Source organism: Anabas testudineus, chromosome 14 (assembly GCF_900324465.2).
Source record: "Anabas testudineus chromosome 14, fAnaTes1.2, whole genome shotgun sequence".
Lineage (NCBI taxonomy): Eukaryota > Metazoa > Chordata > Actinopteri > Anabantiformes > Anabantidae > Anabas > Anabas testudineus.
Genome location: NC_046623.1, coordinates 9,315,844 through 9,337,513, shown reverse-complemented (window position 1 = coordinate 9,337,513; position 21,670 = coordinate 9,315,844). Strand labels below are relative to the sequence as shown.

At 43.8% G+C, this 21,670-nt stretch overlaps 1 protein-coding gene across 2 annotated transcripts; it reads left to right on the top strand.

The window, feature by feature from the left end:
* zgc:100829 (uncharacterized protein LOC445149 homolog) lies at positions 1–13,289 on the top strand. Of its 2 annotated transcripts, none has more exons than XM_026370461.1 (8): positions 1–138; positions 888–1,404; positions 3,988–4,132; positions 4,241–4,343; positions 5,160–5,198; positions 5,295–5,336; positions 6,712–6,979; positions 12,018–13,289. In XM_026370461.1, exons 2-8 carry the CDS (start codon positions 1,218–1,220, stop codon positions 12,224–12,226), a joined length of 993 nt encoding a protein of 330 aa, XP_026226246.1. In that variant the 5' UTR covers positions 1–138; positions 888–1,217; the 3' UTR covers positions 12,227–13,289. The 2 variants fall into 2 exon arrangements, with proteins under 2 accessions (XP_026226246.1, XP_026226247.1); XM_026370462.1 differs by lacking the exon at positions 1–138 and adding an exon at positions 614–759.
* The last annotated feature ends 8,381 nt before the right edge of the window (positions 13,290–21,670 follow it).

Below are 21,670 nucleotides of genomic sequence, written 5' to 3'. Positions count from 1 at the left end.
GGGAGAGCCATTATGGAATGCTGTGATGTCATCAGCACAGTCATACATACACACAAAGGCAAGGAGGACCCACAGGCGCTCACAGTCTTTCAGCTTACTTAGCATACTCTGCTGTGGAGCGGCTGTCTACATCCCACTGTGAGTACTCCAAATTCTACCCTTCTCTTACAACTCTCTTTTGTTTTGTATCACTTACTTTCTCTCTTCACTTCCCCCCTTCCACCCATTTCCCTTCTCTGCACCCTACAACGTGTTTAGCAGACACCCATATGTCCTCCACCAGTGTTACAGTTCTCAGTGAGACAACCTTTCTTTCCCTCCAAGTGCTGCCTATGTGGTAGCCATTGTTTCACTAAACGCTGTGATTGGAGGAGTTCTTTTTCAGTGTCCTTGCTCGTGCTCGGCTCATGCTTTCCTGGGCTATGACCTTGTTTTTCTTTTTTTCCTCTTGCAACCAGAAACTGATCATGTTAAAATGGAGCCGCTATCTCATGGGAGTTTGGGAGAGAAAGGAACATGGGTTTGAAAAGGGATGTGTGGTGGGGAGGGAGGGAGGGCAAGGAGGGAAGTGGGCCACTGATGACAGAAGCAGTCCCGTTTCTTTAAAATCTCCTCCCATTTTGTGCTGGAGACTCTCTGTCAGTTCAGAAACATGGTTTGGGTTCTTCCGTATTCATGAAGGGAGGAACAAAATAGCCGGCTGAAACTGAGTTTGCAAAGGAATGTCTGGAAGAAAGCCGTTTCCAATTCGAGAGAAAGGTGGGATTAAGAAACATATACTGTAGTACTTTGAAACTCTGTCTGATTGTTAGGGTGGAATGTACATGATCTTCCTGATATCTGTTCAAAATGTGCTCTCTCTGTTTTGTTCTTTCTCTTTCCTGTAGCTTGTACCACTGATGACATCCAAAGTGAAAGAAAACAGCTCTTAGCTGTGAGGGGACGGAAACCAAATTGCGCATGTGTGTGAGAGTGTGTGTGTCACTGTGTGCACTGTATGTGAGTGTTAGTAGGTGGAAGATGATACTGAATTTGTCAGTGCGTGTGCGAGAATGAGCACTAGTAAAAGAAAGTTGGTTTTAGGATAAAGAAGTCTTACTTTTCTACAACATGAGACTATAAACCAACACTGTCCACCTCGAGAAGCTGCCGGCCAAAGGACAGCACCTCCTCCCTTCTACTGCTTGGCCACTTTAACCCTTCATTCAGCCGCCAACATGCTGCAGCAGATTTTAACGGACATGTACATCGACCCCGACGTCCTCGACGCTCTTAATGAGGACCAGAAGAAGACCCTGTTTCTGAAAATGAGGCAGGAGCAAGTGCGGCGCTGGAAAGAGCGAGAGGAGAAACTTGAGAGAGAAGGAGGGGGTGCCGAATGCAACCGAACAAAGCCAAAAAAAGGTAACCATGCCAACCCATCACCGCCGCCTCATCTTTGTTGCTGTTTCTTTTTCTTCTTCCTGTTACTCAAGTTTTTCAAGCGTACCCACTGTCACACTTCTCAGCAAAGCGTTTGACAGAAAACCATATGTTACCCTCTCAGTGGCTGCACTGTGAATCTATTTCCTAGTCAAGATGTTCGCATAGTGTGTCGTGAATTACCTGAAAGAGAGGTACAAAGCTTGGGAAGTGCACTGCAGAAGCCGCTGTGCATTGGTGGTGACAGACATCCTCTGCTCCTGGATGTGTACTGTCGCTGCTACAGCTCATGGCCCCCGTCTTCTCAACAGCTGTTTGCCAACACATGCACAGCGTTTACCTCAAGTCCATTTAAGAGAGTACAAAGTTTCCTAAAATACAAACTCGGCCTAACAAGCACCAGGTGCTCCACTTTAATGCGTCTGTGATGTTGTAAAAAAATTGTGACAATGCTGACATGTTGTATGATTTACAGACGTGAAGCAAAGACTATTTAGACTTCCCCCTAACTCTAGGATTTCAAATCTAAATAAAACCCAAACAAACAGAGCAGATTGATGATGTTGGTGAGTTGAAGTTAACATCACACTTACAGATGATGTTAACATTTACACAAGCAGAGTAAAGAGGAGGCCGCGGTAAAATGATATTCACCCTGAGTGCATTAAAAGAGAAGCATATTAATAGTAAGGACGGCTATTGTGAAGTGTGACCTCATATGCACATTTTACTTTCAGGCACTTATTTGGGCACTATGTACCCACCTACACCACACACTATGAGCAACAGAGAAGCATATTCACATGTTTGACACGTGCATTTGATAGAAAATAGACTGCAGATGAAAATATCAGTATGACTGACAGTAATGACAAATTGAAAAACTTCTTCACAAGGGGGAAATGCACAGGCGCTGGGAATGTTGCATGCATTTCTCAGAAACTGGGTCCTGTTCCAAAGCAGCAAAACAAAACCTGAAACTCTGGAGGCTGTGAGTCTGTCCTGAAACTGGTTTGACGCAAACTGTAGAATCTGGCCTTTCTGCATTTTTTACTTTAGTGGTAGCGAGACTGAAGAATGATTAGTATGTGGTGTAGTCATTAGGACGTAACACATTATTTTCATATTCCCAGAGTCCAATGCAGTTTGGAAAGACACAGCACTGGACAAAAACCACTTGAATATGAGTTAGAGGTAGTTAACATCCTACTGCAGTTGTTGCATTCAATCTGTTCGACTTAGTCATCTGATCTGACTTGTCTCGACTAATAACAAAGCTCTTACTATCAGCTGTGGTGCAGAGTGAAGGAACACTGTTCTCCCTATCTCTTATTGACAACTACTGCCTATTGGAGACTAGATGAACCCTGCAGGCTGAGATCACGGGGTCTAAACTCTTTTTTTTTTTTTTTTTTTTTTTTTTTCACACTCAACTTTACTGCAGAGGAAATGGTGAATAGTTCAAAAACAAAAAAAAAAGAAAAAAGAAAGAAAAGGAAATGAGTCAACGCTCGGTCTTTCAAACAATTAGCATGGAGCGAAACAGGAAGCGTGCAGGAAATGTATGTGTTTGGGAAAACAAAGACGGAGTTTGATTTTTATCTGGGTGGCCTTGTGAAGGCAGCTCACATACGTTTGTTTTGTATGAAGCCGGCATTGTTGTTGTTGTTGTTGTTAACACATTTAGCCTTTTCTGATCGTGCTACTTTTGCTCTGGTTGTGGTAACCATTAAATACGGTGTTTTCTATACTCCACTGCTATCTTACTCCATCACCTGAACACTGGTGTTATAGTTGGAGCTGTCAGTTTGTGCTGTTGGCTTGTTTATCAGCTGTGTTTTCACAGTCATCCTAGTATGTCCTGCTGGAATGCGATCCACAGGGCAGGCTTGCAAAACCAGTTCACTATGAAAGTAAGATATCCTGTTTCCAACCAAACAGATTCTCAGCTCAGAGCGCTTGTCACCTTGGGTTTTTCTATAAAGTAACTTCCTCTGTGAATCCCAGACATACAGTAATGTCACAAGACGGTGACAGACGCCTGTTTGTATAAGTGTGCATGACTTTGTGCTTGTAAACTTGTGAGAACAAACTGTGCTCACAAACAGAAACCGACCAAGTGTTACATAAGCCTTCGTTTACTGATGTTTGTATGATGTAATTTATTGATATTTATAAATGTTTAAGTTAGGAAGGTGCTGTGTCATACAGTTGATGCTGATTGGTGCAACACCAGTTGTTGTTCCTTTGTGTCTATGAACCAAAACAGCAACTCCAAATCTACAAATACACTACTGATAAGTTTTATTTGAATCAGAGCAAGACCTGATTATCTCCGAGATCTGAAATAATCAATAATACAGTATTTAAAAACCTGTTTACACATTCTGAATGGGTAAAAGAAGGCTAAGTAGTATTTCTTCAAAAGCAAAAGATAAAATCTCCAGATTAGCATATGGCCTTGCTGTAAAATAGTCCTATGGTTTCGCCTCTGATTACTTAAACTGTGCATTGAGAACGACTACAACATAATGTTTCAATTTTCTTGTCTGTGTGTATTTACAGCCAACAGTAAGAGCGTGAGCTGGCTGCTCGGCCGGGATGGAGATGTGGCAGTCATTGTGATTGGGGAGGTGGATGAGCTGGCCTCTAAATTCATCTGCTCGGGATTTGGAGAGAAGAAGACGCCGAGTCTTCAGAACAATGCATAGTAACCCACCTTTGTAATATACCGATATACATTACATTACATATTTAGATGTACTGTTCTGTGTGTGTATATATAAAGAGATGTGACACTGCTTGTTTTTTTTTCCAGCGTTCAAACTATCTTGAAGAGCAGAACGGCCACAGAACCAGTCAGAAGTGAGAGAGAGAACCTTCCTCCTAAAACGCGTTCAGGACTATTACTTAATTTAAAGGTGTGCTGCTGTTCGTTTGCTGTCCTAACAATTCAGGTCATGTCTTCTGTCATAGTGATTGATCATGAGAATCAGCAAAGAGGATTTGGTTCGATAAAGGGTTTCATACATTTATTTCTATTTTTATGTGGAATCTTTTATTTGATCTCACACTGCAGCCCAAAGCTTGATTTAATAGGGTACATGTGAAAAGATCACTGGTCTGTCAGATCTACTTATTTCTCTACTTATTTATCATTTTCAGTTCTTATATGTGCAATGCAGTTTGTGAAAAGCATCAATTAGGCTTTTGAGCGTGGCTCATGAAAATCAATATTCCTCATAAAAAAATTAAAAAAAATCTGACCTCTAATTAATTTGAGGGTCTATTAAGTGTAGACAAATAAGGCCTCGATTCCAGGGGAGGTGATATTTTGGGGTGCGTTTGTGTGCGACTCCTTTTCTCACACTATCTTAAAACCTTCGTCGTCATGGCAACCCTGCACACACGGAGCCAGAGTGAGTCGGGGTGGACGGTCTCATCTGGCCTGACCACGATGATTCTCTGAGCTAAATCTGCACGCTGTTCACTCAGTGGAAACATGAGCATCACAGCCAGTCACTGCTCATCACTGCTGCACTCAAAAAACCGTCCCCCACTGAGCAGATATGCCCTGAAAACTGCTGTATTTGTTTTGTTTGATAAACTATTCAACTGTTGTCTCGCTCTGAAACTTTTTGCTGTGTTCAGCTCTGATCATTCAAGTGCTGAACTTGCTCAGAAGTTAAGGACGTGTCACTTCTGGTATCATAACATGACACTGTCTCTTCCTACAGGGGAAACGTGAAGACACGAGCACTTTACTCCCTCTGCCGGTGAGTTGAAGCAACTGCTTTGTTCAGCTGAGCTCTGTGCTCTCAAGTTGCATCATGGCCTGTAACACTCATGTAATGTCTTTTTTAAACCCACAGGTGTCAGTGAGCGAGCATTCATCACCTCCAGCAGCTGAAAAGGTATTCATGAATTAAAGTTGAAAATTCCTCTGTATTGTTCCTGCAATGCAGTTTTAGTGTTTAAAACATGAACACGTTTAGGCCTACGTGTGTTTTTGTAACTGTTTGCGCTGAACAACACATTTCAGGACAAAGCACGTGTCCCAGCTAGGTGATCAAACAACATAGTTATCCACTTTCTAAAATGGGACTTTAAGAGTGCCAGCGTGTCTTGTCAAGGCAGCCCCACCCTCTGTGAGTAACAGGAAATGGTGGTTAGGCCAGCTGTCCCCTCACCCCCAGCCTCTCTGCAGATCATCTTTCTCCCAGCATTCCCCCTCTCTGCGCTCCGGCTCGTCTGAGCTGCCGCACCCTCGTAGCTCTCTCCGGGGAGCAGCCGAACTGAACTGTCCTCCCACTGGCTCAGTGCTCTCTCCAGCCATGGGTTGTCTAACTCCCCTCGCTCTCTCTCTCTCTATCTGTTTTTCTGTGTTTACATGCGCACACATGTATGTTTCTGTGCATGTATGTGTGTGTGTGTGTGTGTGTGTGTGTGTGCAGGTGACACGTGCTGCAATAACAGCTGAATCACAGAGGCAAGGCAGGATTTCTGGACTGCCCTAGAACAGATGGTTGATGAACTTGATCAGGGAATTAAAACGCCAGAGATAGAGAATGCGTCAGTCGCAGATGGATGGGATTGTGGGATAGTCTCCTGAGGTTTGGGCGCGTGAGCTCTCCTCTGTTCTGTTTTTCCCTTTTTCCCTCTTTGCCACAGAAGGAAGCGTCTCTCCCTCACTTCTTGTATCTATAGTAGATTCTTTATATTGCAGGCCTAAACACATCTGTCCAGCCCATGCTGATGTGGCAATGAGCATCCACACCTTAGGAGGTTTGGCCAATCTGACAGCCAAGAATTCTCAGCCTGAGCCTCCCTTTACAATATTCATTATTTTGTTGAATGTCTTGTTTGCAGGCTGAATTTGTTCTTGGAAACAATAAGGGGCTGATTTGATGTTGCATACCTAGTAGTAGTTGTTGCTAGCACTGCTGCAGGTTTCCTCCAGTTGATTTAGTGAGGGAAGGAGTCAGTCTGAGAGAGGAGGAGAGAGTGAGATTGTTGATTAAGGAGGCGTAAGATCAGGAAGGAAGATTAGCGAGGGAGCTTGATTTCCAAGTCACCTTATAATTTTCTCTCCACACGTTCTTAAACTCTTAATCAGTGGTCATAGTCCTGTGTGTTTCATTATGGTGCAGTGTAGTCAATGGACAACTGTAATTTGAATCAGTTATCCAGTGATTTTAATCAAACATGACAGTAATCCCACTGTATGTGAATTAGCTGTCACCGCTGATCACACTCCTCTGTCTCGTTTTGTCACTCTTCCCACTGCAGCCCGAGTTGAAGTCACCTGGTGCGATTGGAGAGAAGTCAGTTCCCCAGTCCTCCATCTGCTCCAGGACTCCCATGAGAGCTACCCCTTTCAGTGTGAGACCAGCTTCTGCAAATGCAGCACCAGGCTCTGTCAACAAGCGATCTGAAATTCTGAGACTGGCCAGCGCCACGCCTTCCACTTCCCTCAGCAACGCTGCCACAATAGACTGTGAGACACGGCTGCACTCAGAGGAACCTAAGAAGCCCCAGGAATCGCAAGGTGCCAAAGGTGAGTGTGCAAATAAAGAAAATAACAAAGAAACAAAAACATCCGCCTGTGGTTTTAATGTGGAGAAGTGTAATGACCGACAGGTGTCTGCTAGCTGTTAATGGGGTTGGATAGCCTCACACCAGTCAGAGTGCCCATGCTGACCCCTATTAATCACAATATTTAAAACTGCCAGGTAGATTTGATGTTGTGGATAATTGATGTGTACGTGCGCGTGCATGTGTATCATTTTGGAAAGATTCATAGAATTTTCTTTTGTTCATTTAATGAGCTTCTAATTTTCCCAGTTCTTGCAGTTGCTGCATCCCTTAAATTGGGGTACATAGGATTGAAGACAGACTAGAGATAAATGTGGGTAGAAATTTGAGTCCAAAATACTGCTAATAGCAAATAATATTGCAAATAATTTAAAATTTCTACAAACCACTGAGCCAACACGAGAACCTCTTTTCACTCTGCTTTCTCCAAGGGTAATAATGGCTATGGAAAGCTAAGCACAACCAGTCTGAACACAGTCCATACTAGATAGGCTTCTCAGTGCTGCAGCGAGGAAGAAAGATTTATTTCCCCAAACCTAATGTACTGGCCAAATAGTGCCTCAGCCCACTGGAATCTTTATGGACTGGCAGAGTAAAAAGAGGCCAGTCTAGAGGGGAAAAAGCTTATGTGACTGAGATTTGTGTCGTGGTACAAAATCGCCCCCGCACACCTGCTTACTTGGTGGCTTCCCTTTTGTAATGGGTATATGCTAGCAGTGAAATTATCAATTAAAGCAGATCATTAAAATGATCATTCACTGCACTAGCTTATGTTAGAGAAGGCATAACATGGAACGCTGTTAATTCAGAGCTTTTTTTTTTTATTTATTATTTTTATTATTATTATTATTATTATTAATGTGGCTAAAAGAGAAATAAATCAGATTATTAGCAGTATGGGAAAAGAATATGAGACATTTTGGTGTACATGTAAATGGATATGTGAGAAGTAGCACAGTTTTCTTCAGAATTTGTGTCGATGTTATCTGACGGCAAAGGATGCCAGGTAAGTAAAAAAACAACTTTATAAAACTTTATAGTGGCAAAAGTATTTAGTTAATCGCACCCTTAACAAGTATCCCATTTAAAATGGGTTTTCACAGTTTATTTGTTTTTTCACAAGTCAGTGGGATGCTGATTTCTAGATTTGCTGTCTGAACGCGGCACCCAATTTCATGAATTGACCAAGCACTCATTCACCGTACAGTGACCCAGTTATGCAGAAAAATAGGTAAACGTAAAGGTGAAATTAGCACCATCCAGTGGAAAACAATGACACTGTAGGGAAAAGAAGCCCAGCTGGATGGAGAATCTCATCTCCACAAGGTCCCTCTGCTGGAAACATGCTCATCTTGCAATAAAGTTAGAAGATGGGTTTTCTGGGTCAATTCCAGTTCCAATGCTGAACTTGTGTAGTTTTCAGCCTATTAAATGCAGGATTGAATTGAACTATCAACCTAAATTTATCAGTCTGATTTTTATTAATTCACCTTTTCTTTAGTGTCTGAACAATCCTGGTAGCTTACTTAATCAACTTACCGCAGATTTTGAAGACAGGTCAAATATCTCAAAAGCTGTACACAAGAGAACTAACAAGCTCCTAATAGTGTTATAAAGAGACAAAGCTTCTAAAGTGATATATCAGTTGGCTCGGGAACAGTTCCACAGAACAGCAAATGACTAAAATACAAACAGAAAGAAGAAACAAAAAGATACAGTTGGAATAAATCATGGTAGCACAGGCGTGTTTGTGTATGTGTGTGTGTCTGTGCCCACATTAGTGGCTGGATATGAGATCAGTGGGCAATGCCAGAGCAGTGAATAACAGACAAATGGAGGCAAGAGGAAAGAAAGTGAAAGGAACAGCTGGTGTTGTGGGAGTTGAGGTGGGCTGAACACCGTGCTGAATAAATGTGCCTTGACTCCAGACAAAAAAAAATACTGACAGAGTGTCTGTCTTTGACAATGGCAGGAAGCTTGTTCCAAGGGGAGGAGGAGGCAGACTAGGATAAGGCTCAAGCCTCAGCTGTTTTCTTTTGAATGTGGGTAATGACAAGGATTTCTGAGTCCTGCGAGCAGGGACTGTGGCCCACGCAACATTTGTAGAAGATGAACTTAATAATCTCCTGCAGTGCGTTTTGGCCCTGGAGATAGACTAAACCTGTTCTGACCTCCAGAGTAAAACACTTGAGAATTCATGAAGTTGTATGTGAGATTGGACGGTAGTGACAAATACAAATCTTTATTTTGCCGTACCAGAAAGGGCAGAGTTTCTGTTTGGATAATAAAAAAAAATCAGATGAAAATCAGACAAATCAATAATATAGTAGCTACTTCTTTAACAGTGCAAATTATTTAGTAATTAATACTCCTTTTCCTGCTACTTTCAGCAGCAAATAAACATTTTTCAGAACAAACGGGTATAAGTATTATTTTATTATTTTCAGTAGAACAGCGAGCCTTTACGTCAACTTGTGCATCATGCAAATTTCAAATAGTAGGACGTGTAAGCATATAGAACCGAACATGTGTTGTGTGATGATTTAAGCATATGTGCATGAGCCTGAACGTGTATCAGTCTCCAGCAGCTGGCTGTGAGTGTGTGTGTGTGTTCGTTTATATGTGTCTTTGTCAGTCGGCTTTCCGCTTCTCTCTCTTCACCTTCAGAGGGAAGGACACACATTCCAGAGCTGCTTCCCGACTCTAGCCCTGGGCGACGCTCACCCAGAGCTGATAAGTGACAGGGGCCCCAGCCCCCACACATAAGGGCTCCTAAACACACACACACACACACACACACACACACACACACACACACACACACACACACACACACCTTCAATCCTCCCTGCCCTTCAGTCAACAGACGTCCTGCTTGGGAATTCTGCCCTCTGCCCCACTTCTGCCCCCCTACCCTCACTTCCAGACCCCAGCCGCTGCCTCCTCTCTTTCGCTTTCTGCCACAGATTCGGAGGTCTTTAAAGAGATAGATTGGTGTTTTAATTTTTGTGCTGGCCTGGTCAGTGACACTGCTCCCTGCCCCCTCCCGCTTGGGCTTTATGCACCGTACCAGGCGGACTGAGACGTGAGGCGTGGCATCCAAAAACTCATACAGCAGATAAATCAATCTTGACAAGTGATTTAACGCAGAGATTCACTTTCAAATAGGTGTTTTCACAGGTAATACTTTAATAACTAACATATCTGCTGACAGAGCTAAGAGTGCAGCTGCTGAGGAGAGTTTCAGGCAGAAAGGCGTGGGGTCTGGACATTTTTTGGGTGTGTTAGGACAGGTTAGTCAGGTTACCTGTGGGTAAGTAATACGTAATATCTGTCAAAACATACATATAGCTATATATATATATATGGTTGTATTATTTCTTTTAAAAAGCCTAGCCCATAACAGCAATCCTGTCTTTCCCTCCCTTTCCTTCTGTCTCTGTGTCTCTCTCTCTCTCTCTCTATTAAGCATTCCACTCAGACCTGCACCAAGGCTCTGAGCTCAAAAAACTCTCTGACCGTGAGTGTGTATGTGCCTGAGTCTGTGTTTGTGGGTATCTGTGTGTGTCTGTGTGTGTGCGCGCTCAGTGCGTGCCTGAATGTGTGTCAGCCTCAATTGCTGGAGCCTATCCAAGGTTTCCGTGGTGACCACACAACACAACGAGACAATCAGAGGCAAGCCCACGCAGCGCGGCGAGAGGACATTAACACAGGAACTGCGGGTCAGGGGGCAGAGGAAGGCAGGGCAAGACAGGGGGAGAGAAAGATGAAGAGGAAGGTGGAGGGAGGTGTTGGACCCACAGGGAGAGGGGCGGGAAAGAGTGAGGGCGAGGAGAGAAAGGAGAGTAAACAACAATAAACAATAACACAACCTTAAAGGCTACTTTAGGTCTCTCCCTTTCATGCCTGGAAGACAGCAAGAGCTTTAAAGGTTTCCTGGCCCCAGGAGTGCCTCTGTGGTTTTGGCTGTTCCCCACCTCTGTGTGTGTGTGTGTGTGTGTGTGTGTGTGTGTGACTCTGTGCTGTGTCGTGGTGTTAGTCAGAGATGGCTGCATGCGTGACTGAATCCATGAACAGGAGGGTTGTGCAAGGGTGTGTGTGTGTGTGTCTGTGTGTGTGTGTGTGAGAGAGAGAGGGAAAGAGAGGGAGAGCACGCACAGATCGTAACGTGAGAATGTGCTTGCGTCTTTTGAAATTCAACTGTTAGAAATTGTGTGTACGCTTGTGCATGTTTTCACTTTATAGTGTGTGTGTGTGTGTGTGTGTGTGTGTGTGTGTGTGTGTGTGCGCAGACGTGCATGTGAGCGCTCTCACATATCTCTGTCCCCCGGGGATGACGCTAAAAATATGTGGCTCCTCAAGCCTTCTGGTGTCTGAGCAGCGTCTGTCTGCTCTCCATTGCCGTCCCTGTGGCCCTCCCTCCCCTTCGTTGCTCCTGTTCCCTCCATTCCTCCCTCAATTACACCCTCTTCCAAACACAGTACCTCAGCAAGCAAACACACACACACACACACACACACACACACACACACACACCATCTACGCCCAGCTGTGTCCCAACTATACTTCCACTGAGGATGACCTCTGTTAAGCCAGACTGGGATAAAGGGAGGCGAATGAAAAAGAGAAAAATGATAGAAGAGCGTAAAGAAAGATTTGGGCAGTATTTGGAGAGGGGAAATGAAAAGGTAGTTTAGGAAGACCAGGTACTGGATACCTTTTATAGCAACAGCATTCAACACGTGATGAATGTGTAACACTGCATGTGCTAAATAATAAACCTCAATAACAGTAAAGTTTGAGTTCACAATAGGCATTAAATACTGTTTTAAGTGAGCATTTGTGTTTTCACTCTCACACAGCTTATGTTGACAATAAACTTAAAGCCCCAAAATCTAAGTTAATGGCCCTTCTGTAGGTGAATTGTCTGACATATGTTAGCGTGCTTAAGGAAATCTCATCTTCTCTCCTCTCTTTTCTTTTTCCCCTGCATTTTCCAGACGCATCTCGAGAGGCTGCCTCAGAGGGGACCAAGTCATCCGTGGCCCCATCAACCTGGAAAGGGCGTGGCCGCGTGGCTCAGCTGATGAAAACGTTTAACACCGAAAGCTCTGCGGCCCCTCCACAGACCCCATCTCATGGCATCAAACCTGCTCTTCCCACCAAGCCTAGCCACTTGCGTGTAACGACCACACCTACTGTCAGGTAACTCATACAAACTGATGCACAAACGCTCGCCCAGCTTCATGCATCCGCATTATTCAAGGAAAGCCGCAGCAGACAATGCGGGACACCTAACGGACAATCATATGGACTTCATACATGAAAATATTCAGTGTTGCTCCCAAAGCACAGCAATAGAAATGCTTGAATGAAATGGTCTTCTTTTATTTTTGGAAGCCACAGTACTGTAAACACTTTGTGGGGGGAAAAAGAATTCCAAAGCAATTGATTGCAATTAAATATTCTTTTTGTATAGCAAACAATTCTTCTACTTTTTATGTATTTGCCAGGGAATTGATGACTATCACATGTACTCGCTTGTTGCTGATGCTTTCCACTTTGTGTAACGTGGGAAAATACACCCTCATTTTAACACACACAATTTTTAGTCCAATTCAGTCTGTGAACACACTGTTTACTTAGAAATTCCATCATTTCCTTCAGTTATCAGACAGTTTGCATTAGCTCATGTGCAGAGAATCACGTGTTACTGTTTTTTTTTTTTTTTTTTTTTTTTTGTTTTATATATTTCTGTCCTTTTGGAAAAAAATGGAAAAAAAATCAGACATGGAATGGCGTAATTGGGTGAAATAAGGTATAGGGTCCTCCTTCCTGTCTTCTGTCTCCTCCCAGGGACTAGTGTAGGTTTGTTTATTTGTCATAATGCAATGAATGTCTCCCTCTGCCACCTGGCAGGAGCCTCACTGCGACCTGTTGTGGACCAGTGACAGTGCCAAATGCCTCGTCTGTCACTCCCAGTGGATCAAATCCTGGCAAGTTAGACAGTCGCTGCCAAATAATCCAGCTCCGTGTTACACTCCTCCAGTTTTTCAGAACTATTTTAGAGACTTGCAACTGTTTGTTTGGTCTTTTTTTTTTTTTCTTCTTCTTCTTCTTCTTCTTTTCATTTTCTACAGGGAGAAATATGTTTGCAATGCTACTACCATGCTCCCTCGTGAAATGAGGCATCTTGATCTATGATGTTGAGTTTGTATGGTGAAATCAAAGAAACAATAAAAATGTGCAACGTGTATACTTTGAAAATTAAATGTCTACTTTTTTATGCAATTCCTGTTTCCCTCTTCTTCTGTTTGTATTGATATCCTCTAATATTCAAAACTTAAAATAAGGGGTCAATTCTTTTATCATATGTTGTACAGAGAACAAACATTTGTGAATCAAACGTCCTAACAATGTCAGACGGTTCACTGAGAATCCACATCCGCCGTCAAGCTTGTTATCGCGCCCAGAGTCCGGTCTGATTCCCAGTGAAAATTCTGCCGAAGCTGCTAATTGCTAATGAAGTGCATATGTTCACTGATGCAAAAATTGTGTGGTCTAGTCTCACTTTTGCATCTCTGTTTGCAGTTACCTTTGCTAATGTTTGGCAGCTGGCTCAAATAAAATCTTCACTGTAACAAATCTGCTCACTGGGGTAAATATAAGCAACATTACTGTATAGGTTGATGCATCGCTCAGTGACTAATGATAAGCTGCGTCATTCCTCTTCTTTAAGAAGATTTAGATATGGCTTCAGAGGGTTCAGACTTGGTTTTAAGGTTATGGTGAGGGGTTGAAGAACGTGTTATCTCAGCGAGTGTCCTCACAAAGATGGAAGTACACCAGCGTTTCTATGTTTGCGAGCATGTGTTATCAGATAGCTGTTGCAACGGCCAACTGTGTGGTCGTTTCTGAGAAGTTCAGAGGACAGCGTTTCATCAAAACTCTTTCTTTTCTCATTAGACCACATTCACAAACACACACTGTATTGTCATCACCACTGTTTCTCTCTTTTAAGCAAACTTTTGCAAGTAACATTGGCACTTGTTTTTTTTTTTTATCAGGCTGAATGGGTAAGTGTTCTGCATCTGGAACCAGATGTGCCTCCACTTGACCCTCGAAACAGATCCGAAAAGATATTCCTTTTTTGGCTTTTTTTTTTGTGTTGGTTCTCAGGAAGACATTAAAACATTTCGCAGAGACAAGATGTTGCTATAATGAATGTAACTATTGTTTTAACTGGCATGTGTTTTGTAGACTTCTAAGTAATAAGAAGTATGAACACTAGTTTGGCTCTGCCTTAAGTTCAGTTTTGCCTATTTATCCATGCAGAAAAGTGCCACAGAAAAGAAAGAAGTGAGGACAGTCCCACACAACAAAAAAATTAAATAAAAAAAAATGCAGCGGCTACGACGGCACTTGCATTTGCTGTCCAACTAAAATGTTCATAACGTACATAAAATGATTCCGTTTTATACTTGACCTAATCTTATTATTATTATTGTTATTTCATAGCCAAAATGACAAGGTTCTGGAGGCAAAGCATGCGTCGCAGGCAATGCACTGGTGTCCAAACGCACACGGATCCTCTTCTATGTGGAGCCAGGTGTCACTATAAGACTCATCATATAAACACACATACTGTTTACAATCAAATTTACAGAATATTACTCATCTTGAAAACTTATAACGCATCACGAAACCTAAACAATAAGGCTCTACCGTACCCACACTGCTCGTGCAACACACTGAAAAACGCTGATGCACGCAACTGTGCGTTGCCGCCTAGATCTCTGTCTCCCAGTGAGCCCAACAATGGCTGTGGCTGTTCTCTGATGCGCAGAGACATCGTCGAGCAGTTTCCAGGAGATATCTGTGGCGAGTCCCTTGGTATGCCCACCCCCTCCGCCCCACACACTTCTCCTCTTCATCCACTGAGCCTGGCCACTGCTGTCGTCAGGGCCCTCCAACGGGAGATAAAAAAGAGGCTGTTGTTGTCTCCTTGCAGGAGAGATGGACGTCTGTTTCTCTCTTTTATTTTTTTTATGCTGCTTCACTCACTTCACACTCACAGAAAGGGAAGTGAAAGGGGAGAAGAGAAAAAAATAACAGCGTGGGGGGAAAAGAAAGAAACCTATACAGCTATATACTGTGTGCCGTGGCGTTCCACCACATCACCGATGGCCCACCCCCTCCTCCACCACCAGCTCCATCCACAGCACCCCCAGTAGAGAGAGAAAGAGTGAGAGAAGAGAGAAGAGAGGGGGGCCAGGGCCATGTGATACAGAGAGCATGCGGGCACAGCTTCACCCCCAGGCAGAATGAACGAGGGCCTGCTGTGTCTCTCCTGCATGATTAATCTGGCTGAGGGGCAGGAGGACTGCCACAGCCCTGACTGCATTAACTCCCTACTCTCCAGGTCCACATAAACACACACACAAACGAACACACCAGCAGTGGAACCATGGTCAGACAGAGGTTGGTACACACACACACACACACACAGACAGTCCTCTGTGTTTGTGTGTGTAGTTAGTAAGGAATGGTCGCTGGCGGTAAACTGGATTCCTATTGAGGTATCAGATTCGGGCCCCATTAAGTTTAACTGTAAACTTGTCTTTTGCCAAGGGCAGTGTCTCACTGTCGTTTATGCACTGACACGACACTAATCCTTCTGAATGCCACCAAACTGTAAAGAGCACCATGATATGAGGCCGTTCAACAGTGGTGGTTTCTAGGTAATTCTGGGTTTCTGTGACTCATCCTCTCATGCGACCTCTGTCTCCCAGGCAACATTATGGATGTTTGCTGGTGCTGGTCTTGTCTATTGTGTAATTCATATCGGGCAGATGGTCCAGGAAGTGTGGCTTACTCTTCAAAATTCTCCCAGACAAAGAGTATCTGGCATGTTGATGGTCAAATTTTCAAATCACCATGACAGTTTCAGAGGATTGCACAGCAGGCCTGTCATATTGTCTCACAGTATTACACTCAGCTAATGTAGACATGATACTGGAAAATAATGTATACTGTAACCATTCCTCCCACAGCTGGCAGGACTGATTTCTTCCATTCTTCCATCCTGGAACGGTTCAGCCCTGAACCATGGTAAAATCAGGAAGTGTTGCAAGGACCCTGTATTGTGCAACAGTGACGACCAACCATCAAAAGGAAGGCAGAGGGTTAACATCCTGCAGTCCGCTCCACATTAACTGGAAAGGAATGAAGTGTCAAGCATGTTTTCACCACAGCGAGACGGTCAGAACTCTACCCCCACGTCCTCCTCCTTCTCCCGACTACTAGTCACCCCTCAAACCTTCTCCCCCACTCCCAACAACCTCCCACAACCATGACCAAATTATTTTCCAGCCTCCAGAGATTTGCCTTGCCAGACAAAAATCTGCAGCGCAGACCTGATTCGGTGCGCAAACACACTCCCTCTCTCATCTCCCGTTGCCTTTCTGCCACCACCAAGGAAAAAGGTCTTCTTTTTTTTTAACCAACTTGGTCTCTGTTGAGGTACGTCTTAGTGTGTCACTTTACAGATGTGAATTGCTGCTAAACAACTAAACAAGTTGCCGTTCTGTTTACTTACTTATTTAAACAATGATGTCGTTTGAGAGTTTGCAAGAATAAATGCAGGTACAGTGGATACAAATACAGGGAAGGTACTAGTACAGGTGGCCTGTTGAGGGGTTGAATGAAAGTATTGAATGAGCAACAGAGACAAGGAGAGGGAGGAAGCACGAGACAGAAAGAGGACGGACACTCAATGATTGAGAGAATAAGTGAAAGGGGGAGTAGAATGAGAGTGAGGAGAGACAGAACGAGGGAGGGAGAGAGAAAATAAGCCCCACCAGTGAGCAGGCCACACAGCCCTGCCAAACTGCTTGAAAAAAAGCCCCCTCTGTTTTATTTATAGTGTGCTGTATCCATGGCAACCAGAGAGGTCAGGCAAGCTGGGCCTGCGCTTCACCCTGCTCTGGGGATTAGGATTTCACAGAGGTTCTCAGATGTGAGGAAGGTGGGCTAAAGCAGCTCACTGCTCGCCAACGCAGCCCTCCTGTCTTTTGGTGAAGTCTGGGCCCTTCGGGGGGGTGGGTGGGGGGGGGAGAGCAACAGAGAGTCATGGGAATACTGTGGGAACAGTGGTTTGTGGTGATGGGGCTGGGAGAAACGGGACTAGCATGAACGGGAAACGTAGTTGCATGCAGAGGCTGTTTTCATGAGGTACCTCATGTCAGATTTGTTTTGTTTATTTCTTACAGTAGAAGAGGGTCATGCAAGGTCACGAGAGGATGATACATTGAACTGCTGTATACATTAGTTTTTATGATAATATAAACTATAAATTAATGTAAGTGGGAGAATGATGACAGCTGAAATTCACAAAAGAATGTGAAAAAAAAACTTTGGATCTCCACCTTAGCTATACTCTTTGCCCTGTTCTCAATACTTCAACTTTGCCAAGCAGTTTGTAAGAACTGAGGCTAATTTACTTCCCCCGCCTCTTTCTTAAATTTTGTGGTCTTGTTATTTTCATCCCAAGAAAGACTCCTTCCAAAACAGCTAAGCCAGCTGGAATGAAGTATTGGGACCAGAGAAGCAGAGAGGTAGAGAGAGAGCGAGAGAGTTAGAGAAGAGATGAAAAAAGCTGATTGCCCTCCAGGAAATGCATGGTGTGACTACAGCAGAGACCTCCAGATTCCTCCTGGGGCAGAGGACGTGCGTTGCTAGGAGATGGTTGTTGGGCTGGCGTTGCCATGCGTGGATGCTGTTGCCTGCCATGCTCTGATGTGCAGGAGGACAAGGATTCAATACTCTTTCAGGGAGCATCTGTGAAAAGGACCTTAAAAGCCAAGGAAAAAAAGCTGTGTCCATCACCATCAGGGAGTAGTAATGACTTCCCCTGTCTCTAGGGGGCACTCTCAGCACCTGAGACACAGAACCAATGAGCAGCTTTTCCCCCCCTTGGAACTGTGACCAATCCAACATTTGTGGTTGCCAGGAATAGATGTCACATGCACATGATCATTGTAGCTACCTCTGTGGTGGTCTGTTTGTCCCCTTTGGAGCTGAGTATGGTTCATGAGGGGGATGGATGACAAGATGTCGAGGTGCAAAGAAAGCAAGGAGCTCAAGTGGCCTGGAAGTTGGCTATAATGAGTGTGAGCTAGGTTGATAAAAAGTGGAAAGCATAGACAGGGGACAAGCTAATTAGATTAGTTATCACACTAATCTACAACAACATAAAAGTTTTGATTGACGCTTATACAGATGGAAATTCAACTTGGGATCATGCATATAGTTACAGTGACAGAGAGACAAAGCAGGAATATCAACACTGGGCTGAGAAATCTGAGAACAATGACTGCACTTATTCCGATTGCAGAAAAATGTTCCCACACATACCTGTGCATACGTGTACACACCGAGGGAGAGATAACACAGGATGACAGATAAGGTAAAACTGTTCATTCAATAAAATAATCATTCAGGTGAGCAGAGACCTTGGCATCTGAATCCAAACCCTTTAAAATAATTTACCTGCTGCCTGGAGATAAACTAATATTATTTTAATATCGTGTGAATCCAACTTCTTTTTTGTTTATTTATCAAGTGTTGATTTGTAAAAAACAAAAATGCAGATCAAGGCTAATTCACTCCTGCACAGCAATTAAGAGACATTATCATGGCTACTGAAATGTAAATAAGTGGCAGTTTCTTTTCCCTTAACCATCTTAGAGTGTATGACTCTACTACAGTATCAACAACCTAAATATGAAGTTAAGCGGAAACTGCTTCTGCCTTTATGAAATGAGAAGCAGAGTGGAGTGGAAGATTAATATTTAAATAGGTTTGGGACTAAAAGAAATCACTACTATCTCTTATTTGTGCCGTGGGTCTTATTAGTGATGTCATTATAATATTTAGTGGCAGCATAATTACTACAGTGTCCAGTATATTGAATGCTACAAGGCTCCTGTAAGGTTATGCTTATCTTGTTTCTAGAGCTTGAGACAGCCTGTATGTATGTCTCAGATACTGCACCACGCTGTAGCAATGCAGATACAGCATAATGTCTGAACAGCAAGAACATCATATCCTGGAGGTTGTAATGATATTTACGCTCGCACTTTGCACTTCACTGCAAATTGGTTTTCAGGGGAGTCGTAGTGTTATAGAGTAAGTAGTGAGGCAAGTCCTTCAACCTGAGCAACCAGGTTCAAGCCCCTTGATTGACTCGCAACCTGGTCCGGTCCTGCAGACCTGCCTCCATGAAGAAGAGAATTATGCATCCTTCACACTTGCCACTTTATTAGGTACACCTGTACAGTTTAATGCAACCCTATGCAGCAGATCAGCCATGAATTCTACTATCTACTACTGACTACACCCTATTTACATAAATGAAATACCTCTTAACATAATGCGCTCCAGTACGACTCCACCGCACTCTTTGACCTGAGTAATAAACCTTTCTGACAGTTCCAAGAAAAACTGAGAAATTATAACTTTGTAAAAGTCAAATTCATGGCAGAGCTGCTGCATTGGACTCTTTTATATAACACAGGTGTATCTAGTAAAGTGGTCAGTTAGTGATTATGAATTTATTCATTTAGAAGGAATAAATTCAGACATAAAAAGTATGAATGACATTGCCAGTATGTTTATATTCATGTTTGCAGCTTTCAGAGATGCACATTAGATTACCAACCGCCCAGTGAAGCTTTGGGCTTTGACTGTTCTGAACAGCTGGTACTACTGCACGAGAACTGATCCGACCCAGGTTAATCAATACTAAAAGACTTTAGCAGTTAGCATAAGCATTCGTTGCCAAACTGTTTAATCAAATCATAAGACTGGAAAGGCAGACAATTACATCAAAAAAAAAAAAAAAAAAAAAAAGCAACATCCGCATCAGAGAAATGCAGCAATGGCATCTCTCACTTTAACAAAGTGTTCACACATATTCCCACAACAGTCAGTGTAAACAACAGTGACCTTAGGACATCTTTCAATGTGGGTTAGTTATACGGTAGTGTCCAGTTTATCCAAACTTATTTAGAGTGTTTCCACTTAGCTGATACATCAAGACCCACCGGATTTGACCCACAGGGGACGACAGCACTTTCATGTGCGAATGCATAGAAGCATAGAGGGATGACACAGTGGTTTAGAGTCTGTGGGGCAACACAGGGATGTCGATCCAATTACTGGAAAACACAGGGTTCTTGTGTGCACTGAGCCTTACTGGTAAGTGGAGCCCCTCATATCTACTCTTACCGAACACACATATCTCCATGGAAGCAACCTGATACAGATAGCGCCAACAGCGGCGGACTGATTCTCCAACATTCCACAGTCGTGTCATTAGCGTCAGCACCCAACCCAAGACTTTTTATTATTGAATAATAAAGGAGCTATAGTGAAATAGTTTGCTCTTTTGTTCACTTTGGCAAAATCTTCCAGTCGAAATGAGACATCTTGTGGCTACACTAGAGAGAAATGTCCCCTCTTCTGTTGTCGTTTTGAACACGGTCCTCTGTGTTTTTCCTTCTGTCCATCTCCCTCATTGCTATTGTCCAAACATTCTGTTGATGTCTCTCTCTGTTTTGCTCATTTTTCTTTTTCCTTTCCCAGCACTGGGTGATTAGGGACTTGTGCTAGTCTATGGAGGCAGACTGTAGCCAGCACTGTGAGGGGCTCAACTTGGTTCTGCTCTGGTTCTGGTGCTGGCTAACCAGCAGGCCCCTGCGGCTCAGGCCCAACTCCAGGACAGGCAGTAGTGGAACGGACAAAGGACTTCATTCTCTGTGGGGTGGGAGGGGTTGGGTTGGGGTAGGATGAAGGGTTAGGGGATGAGGAAACCGTGAGAGGGAGGGGGACTGGTGAGCCCAGCACAAGGGGTCTTATCCTCCCGGCTCAAACACATGCCACCAGCTGCTGCCCCCTTCCTGTGCTTTCATTAAAAAGCCTCCCTGTGCTCTGCTGGGTAATCCACATGCTTTACTCAAAAAGTGTGAGGTAAATACAGTATGTCTATCCATTTCTCTGCCTCCACCACCTCTTTCCTTCCATTGCTCCCACTTTCTCTCTCTCTGTGATGTGTTCTGCTGGGCAGTAGAGAGAAGTCCATTCTCTGCATGGCTGTGTGTGTGTGTGTGTGTGTACCTGTATGTGCGCCCATAGAGTCTGTCAGACTCTCAGCGTTTCCAGCACTCAGCCCAGAGCCAAGGCAAGCATTGCCAGAGGGAGTGCCTGCAATGTAGGGCGCCCAGCAAGCTGGACGCAGGCAGAATATCAACGCCACACGGCAGACACTCCTCCCAGCAGCCCACCTGCTGACTTACGTGATCCAAATGTGAGGAGGAGGGGTGTTTAGGTGGAGAGAAGGTGGTGGGGGAGGATAGGCTGCAGGAAATTGCCAGGTAGTTTCCAGACCCACTTCCCTGCGTTGCGCCCAATTAATCAGGGCTACATCTGTGTTGGATGGACCTCTACCCCAAGGGGAGGGGGTGGAGCAGAGACGTTTGTGTTTTTGTCTGTATGCACACACATTTTGTGTTTCCGTGCATGTGTATGCTACCTGTGAGAGTGCACAGTGTGTGTGTGTGTGTGTGTCTGTGTGTGTGTTAGTTGGTAGGGG